At 35.7% G+C, this 21,650-nt stretch overlaps 1 protein-coding gene across 2 annotated transcripts in view; it reads right to left on the bottom strand.

The window, feature by feature from the left end:
- DPYD (dihydropyrimidine dehydrogenase) overlaps positions 1-21,650 on the bottom strand; it is a 788,358-nt gene that overhangs the window by 312,022 nt on the left and 454,686 nt on the right. For both annotated transcript variants that reach the window (XM_040626997.1, XM_008697678.2), the window contains exon 14: positions 2,407-2,571. In XM_040626997.1, coding sequence (XP_040482931.1) covers positions 2,407-2,571 — 165 coding nt within the window. The remainder of the gene's footprint in view (positions 1-2,406; positions 2,572-21,650) is intronic.

The raw sequence follows: 21,650 nt of genomic DNA, 5'->3' as shown, positions 1-21,650 counted from the left end.
TTGGGAAAATTATATTTCATACTATTCTTATGTTGCATTAAAAAGTAGTATTGAAAATTTAAAGGCCTGAAATGATACTGCAGTATGTGCATTAGAGAACACTATCGTTAGACAGGAGCACAGATGCCGAAAGCAGATTTCAAGTATAAATTCTGGCTTCACTGTATATAATAATCCCTCCTAATCCATGGAGGATATGGTCCAAGACCTCCAGTGGATACCTGAAACCATGGGCAGCACTGAACCCACTAAACACCACGCTTTTTCCTATACAGACATACCTATGATAATGGTTTAGTTTATCAATTAGGCACAATAAAAGATTAACAACAGTACCTAATAATAAAATAGAACAATTATAACAAGATACTGTAGTAAAATTGTGTGAATGTGATCTTTCCCTCTCTCTCTCAAAATACCATATTGTACTGTCTTAACTCTTCTTGTGATGATGTGAGATGATAAAATGCCTATGTGATGAGACGAAGTGAGGTGAATAACATAAGCACTGTGACATAGCTTTAAGCAACTACTGACTTTCCAACAATATATCAGAAGAAGGATCATCTGCTTTCGGATTGTGGTTGACTGCCAGTAACTAAAACCACGGAAACTGTTAACTGTGGATGAGGGGGCCCACTATAATAGCTGTGTAACCCAGGGCATGCTGCTTAACTTCTGTGTTTCCTCTCAGTTTCCCCTCTGTGAAATGGGGAAAGTAACAGCACTTATCTTATAAGACTGGTTAAAGAATGAGTGCTAAAATATATATGGCATTTATAACAGTACCAAGCACAGTTTAATATTATAAGAGCTTAAGTTTATTGCTATTATTATTATGCTATTGCATGTTCAGTACCCAGTATAATACTTAAACCTGTAGACCATGTTTAAAAATATATTAATAGGGATGCCTGGGTGGCTCAGTCGGTTTAGCATCTGCCTTTGGCTCAGGTCATGATCCCAGGGTCCTGGGATTGGGCCCCGCATTGGGCTCCCTGCTCAGTGGGGAGCCTGCTTCTCCCTCTGCCTGGCGCTCCCCCTACTTGTGCTCTCTCTCTCTTTCTCTCTCTCTCTCTGACAAGTAAATAAATAAAATCTTAAATATATATATAAATAATTCTTCTTATGGTTGACCCACTTTTTCTCCTTGTCATTCTGAGAAAAGCTTCCCACAAGATTTGGGTCCTTTAAGAAACAAGTCTCTCAACATAATTGCTGTAAGAGTTGATTGTATAATGTGAACATACAGATGATTTGCAACATCATTTTCAGAAAGTGAAAAATTCCTAATGAACAGAAGCTATAGGTTTCATATGGGTCTTGATAATTCCCTTCATATCCGAAGGTTTGACTTGAAGAAGATTAATTATATTCTATATGTCTAAATTTTGCTTCAATGTAAGAAAACTTTGAAACAATTAGGACTTTCTAAAACGTAAAAAATAAAAACAAAACTTGATGGGTTAGACAATAGTATGATAGCAAAAGTCCCTTTGTAAGATTTTCTAATTTATCAGTTTGTGGGAAAATACCCACAAATTTCATTAGATTTTAAAATATTTATCATTAGAATACTTAAACCATTCCAACTTGTCTTTGAATCTTTTTCTACAAATAAAGACACACATGGCTCAAACCTCAACCTCCATTCATCACCAGCTCTGAGAGAGAAAATGAGGTGAAGAGGGGGAATGTGTGTGTGTATGTGTGTGTGTGTGTGTGCATGTGCGCACACATATGTGCACTGAGGTGAGGGAAGGGGAGAAAAAAATGAATGAATAACATCAAGGACAACTCTAACCATCTATTGAAGAGAAAATACCATCTACAGGTTTAAAAAACTACTGGGAACATATTAAAATCCGTAAAGAAATGAAATATATGTAATCTTTGTGCACGGTACTTTTAAAGGAAGGGTTTTATAAAAAACAGTGACTCATTTAGTATAAAGGTATTAAAATTTTTTGGTAAATTATTTCCCACTGAAAAAATATAAATACACTATATATGAAGATATTCTGCTTCTGCCTCAGGTTTATATTTAAAATGATTTACAGTCTGCAATTTCTTCCTAAGGTCATCACCTTCATAAATACTAGCCACATCCAGTGAAAATCAACTCAATAAAATGAGTATTTCATTTCTCTTCCTCCTGCTTATGTAGATACTTCTTCCATCTGCATGGCACCCATTTATAACAAAGCCTCACATTGTGCAGATTTTTATGAGTTCTTGAGCTTTTCTTTCTTTTTTATCTTTCTATGCATCAGCAAGGCAACTGGCAGATTCTTTAATAAAATATATTATACGCATTAATATTTATAAGCCTATGAATTGGATGTTTAAATAAACATTCACCAACTTATGCCAATTCTTTTGTTTTAGACGTTAAATCACACTTACATTGTCTGGAAAGTCAGCTTTTAGTTCAGTGACACTTTGACACCAATATGCAGCCGTTTTTTCACTGATGAGCTCAATATTCAGGAAGGAGCTTTGTCCAGGGCCATACATGGGGCCAGAGGTAGTCCCCCGGATGATTCTAGGCGAAACATTTGTCACGATGTCCTGATAAAAGAATAAAAATATTGGGTCTCCTTTTGACAAAGAAAAACTACAATCTTTATTCTATGCTCATTTCCATATGACAATATTTTACCAAGTCCTTTCTCACATTTTTACAGAAGGATTTTAAAAATATATTTTAAATTACACATGAACATAAACTACTTCCAAATGAAAGAGTAAAATATTTGTTAGTTTTATTTAAATTACTTCCTGTAATTGCAAGGTTAGCATAGTAAAAAAAAAAAAAGTTAAAATATGTAAATTAATTTACACTGGTTTTGGGCATACATATTTTAATTTGTTTGCAATTAAATAAGAAATAAAAACCTGATAAGTAAAATATAAGAATATCATTTCAGTCTATTTAATCCCAATACCATCAATGAGTTTTTAACTCCAATAAAAGCCAATGTTTTGTAAAGAAAAAAATATTTTTCTTAAAAACCAATTCCAATGTAAATCACCCAAGGAGTACATATTAATACTACTGGCTCATCAAACTTCAACACATACTCTAACAAACTAACTGGGTCAGTCAACTTACCTATATAGGATTCTAACTATAAATTCACATTCAATGAGCACTCACTTCTCCCAAGACTGAAATGAGGATATCAATAACTTCCTGATAACTATAAACAGTAAACAGTCAAATTAACTTGCTTGTTAAGTGTAATTAACAATGCACAACTGCTTCTAAAGCTGTATTAACAAAGAAGAGTAACATTCTTACATTACTAAAAACTAAAAAGAAACAAAGAAGAAAAATGTTTCTTTAGCCAACTTCCAATTAAAATTAATTTCGAGTAAAGGTCATTTAGTTAAGGATTTATCAGAATTAGTCATTTAAGTACCCCTCCTCACCATCTTGTCACTTTTAGTGAGATAACATGAACCCCCATTAGTATATAGCAATTAAGGTCAATTTACATATTTTAATTAAGAACCACCCCATATAAAACAATTAGCGTAATAGGCATACTAACTGGATTTCATAACATTTGGACGTTTTTCCAACTAGATAGACAGGAAACCTTAATTAGCATTAATTAGTGCTGATCTGCATATGTTTGATAAGGCATACCCTTGCCACAAAAGATTATTTATTCCTGAATCTGCCAAATGCTACAGTTGCAGAGGATGAAAGGACTTTTCTTCACATTGCATGTTAATTTCTGGTAATTTACATTCACTTTTACATTCGAATTAGTATATTATAAAATAAATGGTATAAATGTTACAATAAGCCTCCTTAAATATGTACATTTTTACTTATAGGAATCCTGCCAGTTAATGTTTTACTAATTAAGCCATTCCACTTCTATTGTAATTGTAGGCAACACCACCAGCCTTACTTTGATTTGCTATTGTGAAACAGTGTTCCACAATCTTATAATGGGTAAAATGACAAGTAGAGTCACCGCAGGAAGCTCAAGCCCAGTGGGTCAAACTTCTGTCTTGGCAAATGCTTAAATCATGTCTGCATCCCTGCAGGTGGCTTCTGTGCAGCTCACCCAGGTAGGTACTCTCATGCTGCCGTGGTCTGAGGAGACAATTCTAGGAAGAAGTAAACATGGTTTTCCTCCATACTCCAATTTTCAAGAGCCATACTCTTTAAGACTTTAGGTCCTCATTTCCTCTGCTCTACCCCTTACCCTAAAAGCCTTTCACCTAGATAAATCCATTCTAGGCCACAGGTTGTGCTCTGCATAGAAACACTTGGCCAAGGAAGTGAACGGAGTCCTCTTTCAGTTCATCCACTCATGTGCCCTGGCACTGAATAGTTCCACAAATGAAGGGGCACCTATTTTAAATGACTATTTTATAATTTAGTGGCACGTCCTGCTTACTGAATGTTCCTGCCCATTTTTCAGGTCTTAGCTTAGACTTCAGTCCCTTTGAGAACCCTTTCGATCTCTCCAACATCATCAAGTCTCAATAAGCTGCTCTGACTTATGGCACCATAGCAATATATACCTTCCCCAATTGGCATTCTTAACTATCTATATTAACTATCTATATTGTGACTATCTATATTCTGGTCTGAACCTTCCACTAGAGTGTAAGGTATGGAAAAGGAGACACTCCCTTGTTTGCTATTACATGCCCAGCTTCTAGCCTGGCCTTTAGCAGGTGCTCAAATGGTTTTTAAAGAAGCCTAGAGCAAAACCCTAGGCACTAGAATGGGTCTTGTCCTGAGGTGTGGGAACTATATGGGATTTATTGCTGGCCTTATTCTGTTTCTGAACAGACATGTGGGTTTGGGCTTATATTCAAATTTCAGGTACAGTTCTTTGCTTAGATCCTTTCTACTAGTCTGTTACTCCAGAATTGGGGACCTTCCTTGCTTCCCCTGATAGCTCAGGGACCCCTTCTCTATATACAGCTCCCTACCACCAACCATAGCTAGATCCTGAAAGTAGTGTGCTTGACACAGATTATCCATTACTCCACCTCTCTCCTTCTCAGACATCTCAGCCTACTGCAGAGCTTCGATAACAGGAAGCATGCTTGAACTTCATCATCCTGTAGCTTCTAAGAGATCTCCCCAATTGTTGGTCCTAACTTGCTGGGTTTATCTCATCTCTAGGATACAAATACAATGGCCTCATTCAAATACGGTCTGACTCTAGGGCTTTTCTGGGTCAGCTGGATGTGAATTCCTAACCTGGTCCATGGCTACCTACGGGATTTCTCAGCCAATGAGCCTATCAGGATTTTAACCAACTATACTTGCTTCTTGTGTCCACACCCTACTAGGCTGGGCCCACATCTTCACAGTATGTTTAGGATTTTTTTAATTTCATAAAAGAAAAAAAACACAGAATGGAAAAATTGTACCCATACTGAGTAAAGAAAATCTCAATGGTCCAGTAAATCTAAGCCATATGCTTTTGCACAGTAACCCTCCTCATAGCAATTAGGTCAACAACTCAATGGCCAAAGGGTCAATAAATGGACAAGATTTAATTGGAGGACAGTCAAACAAATGCTTCTTTCTTAAAATGCCCCACTTTAGTGGTAACTTAAAACCTAAAATTTTGCCATTACAGATTTTTCCTTTGTGTACTGTGACTTCAGTTTAATTTTAATGTTAGAGTTGTCTTATTTTTCTCTTCTATAATCTGGTATTAAACTGTAAATATACCATGGGAGAATTTTCAATGAGCTCCTTAACAAAGATCAAACAGGAAGTGCAAGGCAAATCAAAGGGGATTTTTATCTACTTTATAATAGGGGTTGCTTATTCCTTCACGTTGACTTACGACAGGCAGTATTTCTCTGAACAGGTCAGTTTTCTCTCTCCTTAACTCAAGCAAAGAAAAAAAGATCCTGAACAACTGCCCAAACTACATATGCCTACTGTGTAGAGCTTGTCAACTATCAGTGAGTCAATTGTTGCCATCCTAGCAATTTAAAAATTCAGCATATTCCAAATTCAATAAAAGTGCCCAGATTCCAAGATTGTCACCCAGTGATGAAACAGTAATAGAAATCTTATTCCAGGTTTTCTTTCCCAAATTCATTCATATTTGCTACTTTGTCAAAAAAACCTTCTCCACTGTCTTAAGACTTCTTAGAATTGTTAAATTAAGTGGAAGATGAATGAAAATGGATACAACCAATTATCCTGGGTTATATGATTATAGAGTTAGAGCTTCAATAATTGGGCAATAACTTACTAAAGCTTTTGACCTGGGAATACTAGAATTTGAGCATGATTTTATAAGATAATATTTTGCTTTAATATTTAATAGCTAAATTATATTAGCATTGCTTAAGGGACTTAATATAACAAAATAAACATATTCAGAATATTTAGAACAAATGAGTTCATTCTCTATAACAAAGAAGATGAATTACCACAGTTCTAATCTTCAGTGCATTAACAATATACAGATTTTTTTAAATTGATGTTTATAGGTAAGGAAATGTTAGGTGATATCTCTGCTTTATGTGATATTGTAACTACCATTATAAAATCGAGCGTTAGTGACCTCTTAACATTTGAAGTGATGCTAGTGATTTTTCAGCATTAGTAAAGAGATTTAAATGGTAAACAGGCTGATTATATTTGCTTGTTTAAGTTCAGTTACTTGACCTCTCTTATCCTAAAAAAACCCTATCGTGTTTCCATGGTTACCACTGGATCAAGATAGTCACAAAGGCCTCAGTGAACAGAAAAAAAAAACTTTGCAGAGATGTCTTGGTAAGAGACTAGGAAAAGAACTGGGGTCCAAAAAAGTTGAATGAAAATGAAAAATACAATTTTCAGAATGAGCCACAGCTACTGTGCCACAACAGATTAACTTAAAACTTGAGTGAAAAGAGCAAGCTGTGGAAAAATATATAGAATATGATACCTAAAACAAACAAAACAACACAACATGCTGTTTAGTGAAACATATTTATGTGACCAAATATAAGTAAGAGAATAACTAAAAATAATTCAGGAGAGTGGATGCTGGGGGATCACCGGGGATGGTGGAGCAAGGATGATTCTAAAAGTATTAGTGATATGTTATTTTAAAGAAGTTTTACTCCCAAATTGCAGAAACACATTGGTAAAATGAGAAATCTGTTTAATGAAATTTGTGGTATCATAGTGCATATTGTTATGAGCTACAGAGAAAGTTTTATCGGTTTACCTGAAAACCGGTCATTTAAATCTTAGGGTTAAGTTGTTCCTTTTTTTAATTTCCAAAATTCTGCTGTAAACTGATTGTTTTTGTCAAACAAATCTTTTAATTAATTAGTTTTATAAGCTAGAATTTCAAAAATTAAATGTATTGCATGACAAACTGCATTCTAAAATATATCACTTTCTGAATAACTGGGATTTATCTATACATTATTCCAGAGTAGAGGAGAATCATTTTGCAAATAAATCTAACAACAAATATCCTGTTACATAATATGGTTCTATCATTATAAATTTGGCATACGGCTACCCTGGGAATAGCAAAAAGTAAAATAAAATTCAACAGTGGCCCAGTTTCCAGTACAACTCCACGATTATGAAAGAACTCTCTAACATTTTATTTTCTTCATGAACTAAGTATATTAATATTTGATTATGCCCCAAAATAAATGTTATAATGGTCAGAATAATCTCTGCTTGGTTGTTTTGGGGGGGCAGAATGGGTAGGATGAGAATTTGTTCTTAATACATCAATTTTTCCATCCTAGGGTCTTATATAAAGATAGCACTCAAAAACCTGAAATTGTGACAAAATTTACCCCTTTGTCATCAAGAACTGGAAATCTGTCTACCCACATGGAAAACACAGTAAACAAGAGTAACAGTGTTATCTAGAAATACAAGATAAATTATCAGAGAAATAGTGGCATTGAAATTGTAGAAAAAATAATAATTTAGATTTTTATAGCACAGATCTTTCACATACATCATTTTATTTGATCTTCATAATTCTGTCATCATGCTGCTAATACTAAAACTGGGGCTTAGAGAAAGTAAAGGCAGTTGTCCACTGCCGTCCAGCTCTAGTGAGCATTAGAGATGAGACTAGAATTCAGGTGCATTTATGTGATATGAATAATATTAGTGACTGCTTCACATTTGATGCAGGTGATACCTGCATCTAATTTCAGCACTAGTTTTAGTTGCAAGAAAAACAAGTCAATTTAAACAAGTTAATTTTTTTTTTTCAAAAGTGGAATGTGGTATTTACTTTAAGAAAAAGGAATACTTCCCATAACAGGAAGGAAATGCATTTCAAAATGTTTCTCTGCCTCTTTGTCTGCTTCTATTTGCATAGGTCTTCATTCTTCCTTCTTTCTATAGAGGGCTTCCTCTGTTACAGTTCAAGTTCATATGATAGAAGCATAGGCCCCTGACAGGTTCCAGGTTATAAGATATAGGTATAGTCACACCAAAATCTTGTAATCTCTCAGGCCCAATTTTACCCTGGTTGCAGAGACTCTAATGGGCTGAACTTGGGTTTGCTACCCCTTCTCTAGTTAACTATATCTAGCAGAGGAGAATGAATTAGGATTCATCTATATGCTCACATAAACAAAGATGGAGTAATTGAGAGCTAAGCTAATAGTTTTAAAGGAGTCTTAAAGAATCTACTACACCAGGACTAGTCTTTGCAAAATTCACCTTAGAAAACTTAGAAGAAAATATCATATGGACACTGACAAAGTAAAATTAACTAGGAAAGTGGATGTAAAATGGACAAAATTACTATCCGTAATGAAATGAATCTTTCTACACAGTCTTGAATAAACCATGACAACCCGCTTCCTATTCCTGCGGCCCCAAACCTTGCAAGATCAAAACTGTAAGATCTCTTTAAAAATCCTCTCCTGTTTTCAGGTTACGTTGGGAATTCTGTGATTCCAGGGTGTTGGTGTGCTGAAGACTGTCCACACAGACAGTCTGGCGTACACTCAGTCTCAGTCTCGCACTGGACTGAATCGACACAATGGATACCCTGTGTAGGAAGGGTAAGAGAGTAGAAGTAAAAGGAAAAACAAACAGCACGTTGTGTTCTAGAATGAATAGGAGGAAATCCATTTACAACCTGACTAGGCTTAAAGAGGGAAACAATGAATAGAACGTGAATATACTGAACGTCTCCTATATGTCAAGGAAGGGCTTTACTCACATACTCTCTAGTGCTCACTTTGGATCAGGTGTCCCCGCCTCTTAGTGCCAAACATCTAGAGGACCTGGTATTTCACACTGCTCAAATATGGAGATTAATTTTTTGAATTTGATTCATGTCATACTAGTAAAATATTCAATCATGGACTTGTGTAGCCTTTTGTCTTTCCTCTTGCCCTTTTTCAAAGAGCTTATAACTTTGTAAACAGGACACCAAAAAGTAATTTGTTTTGTTCTTTGACTCTCTCATCTGTCTTCACTATATGCTTCACTCTATGACAGAGAGGTTGTAGGATTGTAAGTGAAATATTATAATACATATCTGACAGGTGGTATTTGATAAATACATATTTATTCATTCATCAGCTCATCAACTTCAGGAATAGGCAAAACAGAAGAGTTCAGGCACCTGGCCTTAACCAGTACGTGGGCTGAAGCTGAGAAGCAACAGGAAATGAGGATGGGAAGATTGTGGAGTTGGGTCCGATTAGAGAGTCCTGAATGACTGTTTTAAGGAGTTCAAACTTTTTTCTGCAGGCTTTGAGAATCCATTGTGTTCTGTCTCCTATTCAAGTTATTAATACCAATAGCTCACAGCAGCTGTGCATTCACAGAGATAAGTTTTACAAGGAACAGATGAAGAGCTTTTTCAGAGCTGATATCAGATGGATTAGAACGTGATTAATCAACAGACAGACTGATTAAATTATTGGGTTCACTGTTCAGATAAGAGGTTTTGGATACACTCTGCCAAACTGTAATTAACTTAGAAATTTCTGCTGGCCTGCTTATAAGATGATCATGTGATATGCTTTGAAGAAATCTTTTAAGGCCCACAACAGCAGCTGTGAAGGTGTAAGCATGAGTCAGTTTTAATAATTATTAATCATCTTCAAGTATTAAGGCAGAATTTTCATTGAAAATGATAAATATACTTTTTTAAAACTTTACTTTTTATAAAACTGGTGTAAATTTTCTAGTTTTATTCTAGACGCCACTGTAAATGAAATGGCTATTATTTAAGGAAGGAAGCATCTAAAAGAATCAGACAGGAGTTTTCCATTGCTGCAGTATGGTTAACAAGATATTGAGGAAAAAAAAAAACTCTCACAGTATAGTACATTTAAACAGACTGGACAGGGATATGAAAAAAACAAAAGATGAACAACTGAACTGGTGTCAAAATAAAGAAATTTCTTCAGGATCAAAAATGACAACAAAGCAGAGATTCACCCTAGCCTGCAGGGTGGTGGCTGTTCTCAAATGTTTCTGCTGGTCCCTGGTGGCCTAGAGCCTGATTTCTAATGACTTATAGACACCTGAGAGAGCAGAAAAAGTGAGGGCCTAACCGTAATGTAGGACAAACAAAAAGCGATGCTCTTAATTTGTGAACTAGAAAACAACCAGAAGGCAATGGTGGGGTAAACGTCTATTTTAGCCTTAATTATGGATGAAAAAGAAAAGATGTCTCCCTTACGATTTCAAACTTGTGTGGGCTGCAAAACTTCAAGATGAAAGTTTGATTTAAAGGTGGCTCCTGGTTATGGTGTCCACAGATAACTAGGAGAAACAATCTCAAACTGTCTCTGGAGGGATTTTTACCCCAGGTATCCAGAAATCCTCATAAATAAATTTCCATGGAAAGTGAACTCATAACAGAAGAATTCTGCTAAACAAATGAGAAAAAAATATCACAAGTGAGAGCCAGTAGGAACAAAAAGCTACAAAAGCAGATCCACAAAAGAATACAGATGCTGACATTATAAGATATAGAATATCAATGTTTAATATGTTTGAGAAATAAAAGAGGGACTTGAATGTATAATCAAAGAATAAGAAACTCAAAACAACATGAAAATTTAAAATATAAGGAAAAGGATTTTCTAGAAGTTAAAAAATACATATAGTACAAATTGGGAAAACAGAACCTTAATAGTTTGGGGTAAACAAGAGATGGGACCTAGCTGAAGTGAATTAGTCTGCTTGATATCTGTGGGAAGATTAAATGGGATGCAAAACGTGATTTGGAGGTTGAGAGGCATGGAAAATAGAGTGAGAATGAAAGGAGAAATCTAACTGGGGCTCCCAACAAGATAATGGGGAGTCTTGAGAGAGGCAATAGTTCAATAGATATTGATGGGGGAGCAGAGGGCAAGCTGAGGATGGGGCAGGGGCTGACATCCCGCAAACCCCCCCTCACCATGGGATGTATGTGACATTCCTTGGGCATGCCTGGCTGCCCTAAAGGACAGAGAAATAATTAACCTATAAAGACCACAATCCTGTAAGACTTGAGTCTCCCTCAGTTTACAAAAAGCATTTCTATCAATAACCTAGCTTCCAGAAGGGAACGTAAATACAATTAAATGTCTTTATAACCTGCAGACCCTAGAGAGATACTTCTAAAAATCCAGGAAGTTCCCAACTATCTTCATGTTAATGCCTTACTAGAGGGGTAAACAACCTTAACCTGACAATGGCAAGGCCTCCAATATCCTGCAAGTCTTCTTTAACACATGGAAGTGCTTTCTCAACCTCCCTTTTTCCTTACCTCCCCCAACCCCATGGTATATAATCAGCCACCCGTCACCACCCGGGGCAGCAGCTCTTTCTGAGCACGGGTCCTGTGCCCGTGCTTTCATAAACCACTATTTTGCACCAAAGACGCCTCAAGAATTCTTTCTTGGTTGTTGGCTCCGGACTCCACCCCACTGAACCTCACCTGTATCCCACAACCTCATCAGATATTATTAGGGATTCAGTAGAATTAATGAGAGGAACCAATCTTCAAATTCAGGGAAAACCACAAACTCAAGGAAATTTTTTTAAAATTGACACCTTGTAACAAATAAAATACCAAAAACAAACAGAAAACTTAAGAAGTAGCCAGAGAAAGAAGAGATTACCTACAAAGGAAAAGCAGGTTGACAGTGAATTTCCTGACAGTGACGATGGAAGTCAGAAGAGAGTAAAATATTTTCTCTAAGGAAAGAACGTTTAAAAAAAATAATAATTAATTTAAAAAATGAAAAAAAGGAAGGAATGTTAACTGAGAACTGCATAACTTCAAAATCATAACTCAAGAATGAGGATAAAATAATTACATTTTTGAACAAAAGGAAAAATGAAAAAGTAGTATACAGCAGAGAAAATGAATGAGCTGATGTTACTTCAACTAGGATGGTCATGAAAAACAAAATATTGTACAATAACAAGAATAAATCAAGTTGCATAAAAATGTGAAACTGCATGATTATATTAAATGAAATATAAAAACAGGCAAAACTAAACAGCATAGAGATACATATGTGGTAAAACATATACAAAAGCAAGAAAACGATGATGACAAATTCTAAGTCATTGATGAGGGAGCAGAAGGCTGGCGGAAAACAGAGCATAAGCTGACAAGCTGTAACCCTCCCCACCCCCACTCCTGGGTGGGACATGTGTGACAGTCTTCCAGGAACCTCCCAACTATCTTAAATGTTAATACTTTGCTAGAGGGGAAAATAACCTTAACTTGATAATGGCAAGGCCCCCGATATCTTGTAGGTCAGTCCTCTTTAGCATTTGAAAGTTGTTTTGAAAACCTCCCTTTTTCCTTACCTCCCCCAACCCCACAGTATATATCAGCCACCGTTCAAAACCCCAAGGCAGAGCTCTTTCTGCCCACAGGTCCTGTCCCTGTGCCTCAATAAAACCACCATTTTGCACCAAAGACATCTCAAGAATTCTTTTTTGGTCCTGGGCTCCGGACCTCCCCCCACCGAACCTCACTTATATTCCAAAACCACGTCATCATGACTCTAGAGGGAAAAGAAAGGGCTGTATTTGAGTAGGGGGTACATAAGATTAAAGGTACAGGAGTATCTAAGGTTTCTCTTTCCATGTGAAATGTGAAAAAGGTATTCATTTAATTATTTCTTCAAATGTATATCTAAATTATATACATTCGTTTGTATACATGCTATGTTTCATACTGAAAATAAAAAATGATGGGATGCAGACCTGAAGATTTTTCTAGAGGCAGCTAGCTAAGACTCTAAGATTGGTCTGTGCGGCCTCAGCATTGACGTCAGTGTTTATATATGGCCCTGAATGATGTCTTAGGGAGAGTACTGCTTCTGGTCATTCCTCTAACAAAAGGATGAGACTGTATGACATGATCCCTTACATAACTTTTAGCTGATACTCTTAGGATAACATAAAGTCATTTATCTGTAAAACATAGAGACAAAACATTTCAGATCGGAAGTGTTACTACCTGAAAACTTTTTTGGCCCATGACACAAATTTATGGCTAAAGGGTAATCTCAAACTCATGAAAATCACTTCAGGTAACACACACACCTGACTGTCCTTGGCTGTCTTAGGTAATCCTCCCCAGCAATATCCTACGGAGCAAAAATGGGAAAATGCAGTAGGAGGGAGGGGGAAGAAAAGTGTATATCTGCCAAGATCTGCAAAACCATTCAGTGAACAAAAAATCATTCATTTGAGCAAATACACAAAGTCAAACTCCCTTAAATGTAAGTTAAGCAGCCATGAGATTTAATAATTGAAATAATAAAGTTTAAAGTCTGCTTTCTCATAATTCTAACACCCTTACCCAATAGCATTCTTTCACATATTAGGCCATAAAGATGCTTGTATTATAATTACAAAACACCATTTAAAGAATGTATTATGTCCTACAGCACTTAGCCTTGACAAACAATTACTGGATATCACATTCAACTGAATAAAAAAAGCAATCTTTATCACAGGTTAAAATTAGCCTTGGAACAATAAATGCTTTCAAAGCTATTGTAAACTCCAAACTGCTTTACACCAGTCTCTTTTGAGGAAATGCAAACAAGTAAACTGAAGGACATTTGAAAAACTTCCTGCCTGTATTCTCTAAAGTTTTTTCGATTTTTATTTTATTTTATTTTTAGTTTCATAGGGATAATCATGTTACATTTAAAAGGTGATCAGTATGGCTTCATAGGGAAAGATTTTAAAAATTAGAATCAAAAGACAAAAACAAATAACCAAGCAAACAACGAAACTCTAAATTCTGGACTTCAGAATGTGTTACTCTTAATAGGACTCTAAATTATCAGGACCACTTTTTAGGCTTTATTGTAGAAAAGAAATTTACACAGCAAAGTCTATGCATTGGGTGGGATTCAGGATATGCTACCCCCAAATATGGCATCTTGGCATATTAAAGATCTTAAACTGAAGGAATTTTAAAAAGCTTCAGAAGCAGGAAAGTCACTCTGAGCTCACACCCTGACCCTTCATCTCTGACACAGGTCTTAAAATTCCCCTGTGAAAAATACTCTCCCCATAGCAGAAAGAGGGAAGACATTCTTATCACTAGCGAGGGGGAGTTTAAGGCCAAGAAATCTGTAGAGATAAACCTTGTTAAACTCATCCTTATCTTCCTAGTTACTTCTTTACCACTAGCTCCCCCTAACCCATACCCCTCTGTCTTGTCACTTCACAAATGTATTGTTTCTTTGTCTAAAAGGTGTAACAGTTTCCTCCTCTGGTCCCTTCAGGTCTTCATTCTTTTGTGAAGGCTCCCATGTACATGTAAAAATGCAATAAAATGTGTGTATGCTTTTCTCCCGTGACTCTGTCTTTGTCAGTTTCATTTTCAGACTCAGCCAGGGGCCTTAAGAGGGTTGAGAAAAACTTTTTCCTCCCCGGTAAGTAGAATTGTCAGTTTGTTCAAACCCAGTCTTCTGAGATAATATACATTCTTATCTATTCATCCTTCAGAAGACAGTATGAAATGTAGAATTTTATCAGTTAAATTACTTAATGAATTACTTTAATCATAATAGCTGTTAATTCTGAAAATGGTATAACCAAAATCATAACAAAAAAGAGGTGGGCAGATGGAAATGCTGGATATAACCATAAAATAAATACTCTTATGGTTAATCTAAAAATAAACTGGATCATCGTAGAGAAGTTACAATCAAAATCTTCTGATCATTTTGCTTCAAATACTGATTTGAGACTCTACCACTAACCTACTAAAGTAGCCTTGGATATCATTAGATGGTAAGAAGAAACAATGCCTGGTCAGTTTTCCTTTGGGTTGTAATCACATTCTGACTTTAAGTGTATTCAAAATTAATTAATTAATTAACAATAACACAACAATAAATACCTTTAAGTGGCAATTAATTTAGTCACTTAAATGCTTGTCTGGGTGTCAAGACTGATAAAAGCATCTCAAATGACAGCTTATATTTATATAGTGCTCTAGAATTATCATCTGTGATTCCACATATACAATGAAAGTTAACATTCTTCAACATCCTATGACATAAGAGAACACTTCCCAAGGGTGTCGGCTGAGCTATTTGGGGATGAATGGGGAGTTCTGTGACCAGATCATTTTCAGAAACCACCGAGGAGACAGGTTCTCATGGTGACTCACAATGCCCCTAAGCATATTAAAGGCCCTGAGGTATCTGGTACTAGACCTACCTGTCATAACCCAGTGTCCCACAAACCTGTTGAATTCTAAAACTTTTTTTCATGTACTACCAATTAATTTCCCGCAGGACACTTATATTTTGTAGAAAACAGATTATGACATATATTTTGGTCTCCAAAATCTTTTGATCATGTATCCATCAATGAAAGCAACCTTTGGACCATGTATCTCCAAGTAAAACATTTACAAAAAAAGAAATGAAAAAGAGATAAACATAATATTAATAGATATTTTCATACATTCTTACCATATTCTAGTGCTTTAGAGACCTCTGAACCCACAGTGGACAGGAGGGTATTGAAAAAGATATGTCTTGAGTGCAAAAAGAAGTGGTATCTGTCCACAGAGGAAACGAAAATTTTGCCTTACAAAGATTAGGAATTTTGTCTAGAGCAGGGGTCAGTAAAATTAAACTTCTATTGTAAAGAGTCAGATAGTGAATATTTTAGGGTTTGCAGGTAATCTGGTATCTATCACTCAACTACTGAACTCTGGCACTGTTATAAGAAAGCAGTCATAGACAAAATGTAACAAGTAAGAATGTCTGTGTTCCAATGAAAATTTATTTATGGATGATAAAATTTGAATTTCATAGGTTATGTATTGAACAGCTGTTTATTTTTTTACTGCTACTTATATGAATTTCACACAACATTCACAAGTCACATATATTATTCTTCTTTTGATTTTTTTCCCCCAACCATTTAAAAAATGTAAAAATCAATGTTAGTTCATGCGCTGTACAAAAACAGGCCGGGGGCCAGATTTGGCCAGTGGGCCATATTCACAGACCCTTTATCCCAAGTGTGAAGGAGGAGTTTAAAGAGGAAGGCCAAGGATGACTACAGAGGATGAGGTAAAGTACCATACTGATTTTCCTACTAAGTTTTAAGGGTGAAACATGAATAGTCAAAGGCGATTTTGTTTCTTAAAGTTTCATAGGGCTTAAAACATTAAACCTGCTTGACAAAAAGTAGCAAAAAAAAAAAAAAAAGACACAAACCAAAAAACAACTGGTCAATATACAACAACTGACTACAAAATAAAATTTATAGAGGAAGATAGTTCAAAATATTTTTTAAAAAGGATGATGTTTTTTGACAAGCTTTCAGAAATCTCCAAAATTAATCAGAGCTGGCTCCATGGTCCTTACAGCCCTTTGTGGATAGTCAGTACTAATGTTTATCAGCAGGAATTGTTTTTGCAAAAATGGTATAAATGAATTGCCTTTTAATCTATCAACCTCATTAGGAGCAAAATGTAGTGCTAATATCTGTAATGTTTCACAGCACTATATAAAATTATTTTCAAGTTTAGGTGAGGGTTACACAAACATCATAGATCTCCAGAAGCCTTTTATGTGATAAATTTAAATGTAATAAAACCTCATGGTTCTGATTACCAAAGGCTAAAGAATGAGTAATTTATACACTGCAGGCCTACAGAAGTACAACTTGTCTGCTAAAATAGCCCTAGGGGAAGATAAAATTGAAAAGACAAAGAACAGATAAATAAAATGCCACTATTTTCTCACAAATCTTTTTGGTCGTGGTTGATTTAAAAAAAAAATAGCATTATGACTGGTTTTATGGTAGTGAAAAAAAATGATAGTTACAAGCACCACTGTTTATTACTATAGAGAAGAGAATTTTGAAATTCATTCATTAACGTATTGATAAGTTTGTATAACAAAATTAAATTCTACTAAGGTTTCTTCACAAGGTAGACTGGAGATACTAACCATACTACCATATTATGATCTTATAATTGAATTACAATGTCTTGGATCAATTTTGTAATTAGAGTAATTTCAAAATTTTATTTTTTAAAAATGGTTACAAAACTAATATACAGAGAAATATATGGAAGATCACGGGTACCTGAGCCTTAACAAGCAAGGGATCTGATTGCTTTCTTAGATAAGACGGAAGCTATAAACTAGAACTTAGTCCTTAAATAACTGCTTATTCACATGGAAAGGGCTTTCTAATATTACACAAAAGGGCTCTACCCCCAGCCAGGTCATGTGCATCATTTTCACAAATAAATGACGGAGAGCTATTCAACATAGACACAGAGAGGTCATATTTATTGAATGTGCTAAATGTGCTGATAGTGTTGAGAGGAATTAGAAGAAAGTATTTTAATGGACTGAGACCAGATTAAGAGACATAAGTTAATACCAATTACCCCAAAACTACTTTACCCATTTCACCTGCATTTTTGGAGACTTTTTTTTTGATATAAAGAGGCATCAAGGTGTACTAGTTAAAAAAGAAGAGGGGTGCCGGGCTGGTTCAGTCTGAAGAGCACGCTACTGTTGATCTCAGGGTCGTGAGTTCAAGCACCACATTGGCTGTAGAGATTACATACATAATACATACATACATACATACATACATAACTAACTAACTAACTAACTGATTGACTAACTAAGTAACTAACTTTAAAATAAAGAATAAAGTCAAACTACTTGAGGGGCTCCTGGGTGGCTCAGTCCTTAAGCGTCTGCCTTCGGGTCAGGGCCTGATCCCGGGGTCCTGGGATTGAGCCCCGAAATCGGGCTCCTTCCTCCGCTGGGAGCCTGCTTCTTCCTCTCCCACTCCCCCTGCTCGTGTTCCCTCTCTCGCTGGCTGTCTCTCTCTCTGTCAAATGAATAAATAAAAATCTTTAAAAAATAAAAAAAGTCAAACTACTTGAGTTCACATCTAATTATTTCATCGTATTAGCTGGGCCACCTAGACAAATAACAAGCTCTTTCTACTTCACTTTCCTTCTTGGTAAAATGAAATAGAGATAATATCTCAAAAAGTTATCTTGGATAAGCTAAAATGAGGCACATGTAAAGTGCTTAGAACAGTGTGTGACACAAATAATTCAAATAATGCAAATAATAATTATTCTAATTCCATGGTCTTCTGTGCATTTTCTTTACCCTCCTGTAGTTCTGATATACGCAATGTAATATGGATGTCTACCTTACTATTGGTGAATTGATGCTGGGTCTTGGGGATGGTGTGCATGGCTCTGAGTAGTACATCTGCACCCAGATATTGGGGGAACTCTGGTCTTGGGGATGGGGTTTCTGAGTGCTAACTTGCTGCAGTTGCAATGTTAGTGATACAATTAGTGATGTTAGTGATACAACTGGACCCCCAATAGATTATAAGATTTCTGATTTAGTTCTCCTGATAACATGCCACTGCTTGTTCTGGAAAAGAGAAAGGATTTGAGCTACGGATTGTGAGTGCTACAACGTGGAACACCCTGAATAAGCCTGAAATGCTTACATCACTGATGCAAGTGTGCATGATGAGATCAATAAAGTTTCCTCAAAAACTACAAATTGTACTACCTCTATCTTCAATGTTTTACAGGGAGAGCCTAAAAACCAAGGTGGGGATTCTCAGGACAGGGGGAAAAATTAGTTCTAGAGTCAAAGAGGGAGACCAATATGTAGGAAACAGAATCAAATTCCAAAGAGATGTTGAAGGGCCAGAATGATAGATTTTATATAAGAACATGTAATAAGTAATCATACTTTGGGTCTAACACTCTGAATATGCATACACAACATAGAGAAGGCAGAGTTCATCAGCTGAAAAGCTTAATAAAATACTAGGTAGCTTTTATTTTAATGTGGCTCAAAAAAGGAAAGGAGGCTACACACAAAAAAACTGGTGCATATATTAATAGTACAGTCAGTACTATTAATAGTACAGTACAGTATTAGAAAAAGAAATGTGATTCCCACCCTTTTCAGAGCCGTTCAGATTACTACCTCCACTTTTGGGCAAATGAGAACACTTTCACTGGAAAACAATATCAACAGAAAAGGTTAGAGACTTAAAGTTACATCATATAAGGAACAGTTAAAAGAAATAAGCATATTTAGCTTGGATAAATTAAAACAAGGGATATATAAAAGTTTTTACCACTTATCTGAAGGACAGTCATACAGAGGAAGTTTAGACATTTTCTTTTCTTTTTTTTTTTTAAAGATTTTATTTATTTATTTGACAGAGAGAGAGACAGCCAGCGAGAGAGGGAACACAAGCAGGGGGAGTGGGAGAGGAAGAAGTAGGCTCATAGCAGAGGAGCCTGATGTGGGGCTCGATCCCATAACGCCGGGATCACGCCCTGAGCCGAAGGCAGACGCTTTAACCACTGTGCCATCCAGGCACCCCTAGACATTTTCTGAATTGCCTTAAGATGGGGTAACCGGCACAATAATTAAAAACTATTCAAAAGCATTTCAGTACTTTCTAACACCCAAAGCTATTTAAAGAGGCAATCATCTATCTTTTGAGTTCTTCTTAACCAAAGTATTTGAGAATAGTGTAGTAGATACCTATTGGATTGTCAATGCAGCATATCTTTTCCAATAATTGCCTCTTCTCTCCTTCATCCACCTGGTTACAAAAGCCACACACACAACTTTAGATTGACTCAGGGGCAATAATTTTAGAGAAAGTCCAGACATGGTTCCAATTTTTTATTATATTTTCTTCCTTAGTCAACTGTCTTTTTGTCTTTGGGACCTGTGGGATAGCCCCTTATATTTTTCACTTCAACTTAAGTTGTTGCAACCAAAATGAGACTAACATACCTATTGGCAAGGGTACTAATTAATAGTGATGGAATTATAAATCCATTTTCAGCTGATATTCTGTATTTGTGTGATATCCTATTTTCAAAAACATCATTTTTAAGGGCAGGGTTTGGAAATTTTCTCACAAACCCCAATCTTTACCCCAATGGCCTTTAAAGGGAAGAAAATGAGATAAATTGTTCTCCAAATCATTGACACCGAATTTTTGAAAAACAATTCCCTGTTTTCCCCTTCCCCAACTCCTGGCAACCACCATTCTATATTCTCCTTCTATGAGTTTGACTATTTTAGATACTTTATGTAAGTGGAATTACACAGTATTTGTCCTTCCGTGATCGGCTTAGTTCACTTAGCATAATGTTCTCTAGGTTCATCCATGCTGTCACAAATGGCAGGACTTCCTTCTCTTTTTATGGCTGAAGAATATTTTATTATACATATTTACCACATTATCTTTGTCCATTCATCTGTCAATGGACTTATGGGTTGTCTCCATATCTTGGCTATTGTGAATAACACTGCAATAAACACAAGGGTGCAGATATCCTCATTTCAAACTTTGAGATCCTCATTTCAATTCTTTTGGATATATATCCAGAAGTGGGATTGCTGGATCACATGGTAGTTCTATTTTAATTTTTGAGGAACCTCCATAATACTTCTCATAGTAGCTATACCATTCTATATTCCCACCAATAGAATATAAGGGTTCCAGTTTCTCCGTAACCTCACCAACACTTATAGTTTGGGTGTCTGTGTGTGTTTGTTTTACAATAGTCAACCTATGAGGTATGAGGTGATATTTAATGGTGATTTTGATCCACATTTCCTTGATCATTAGTGATGGGTCTAAAGTTTCTGTTATGCAGGATGAGTACATTTTAGGGATCAACACAAAATTGCATCTATAGTTATAACGATATGGTATTGTGCACTTCAAAATATGTTTAAGAGGATAGATCTCATGTTAAGTTTCTTACCAAAAAAAAAAAAAAAAAATCCACAAAAGAACACAAGGAAATTTTGGGTGTTTAAAGAAAATGTTAGTATCCTGGTTGTGGTGATAGGATGAGTGTATGCATAAGTCCAAACCCATCAAGATGTATATATTAAATGTATGCAGATTTTTGTTTATCAACTATGCCTCAATAAAACTTAAAAAATGATATTGAATTTTTGAGCAGATATTAAAAATTGATCATCGGTCATTGACATGACAAATTCCAAGTTATAATGAAATCTTCTCCTAATGACGAACAATGCAATTTAGGGAAAAAGAATGGAAACATAATCATTTTTTTCTGAGCAGATATGAACATTAACACAGTGAA

This window comes from Ursus maritimus, unplaced genomic scaffold (genome assembly GCF_017311325.1).
Source record: "Ursus maritimus isolate PB19 unplaced genomic scaffold, ASM1731132v1 scaffold_12, whole genome shotgun sequence".
Taxonomy (NCBI): Eukaryota; Metazoa; Chordata; class Mammalia; order Carnivora; family Ursidae; genus Ursus; species Ursus maritimus.
Note: the sequence above shows the minus strand (reverse complement) of the source record. Positions and strands in the feature narration are given on the sequence as shown.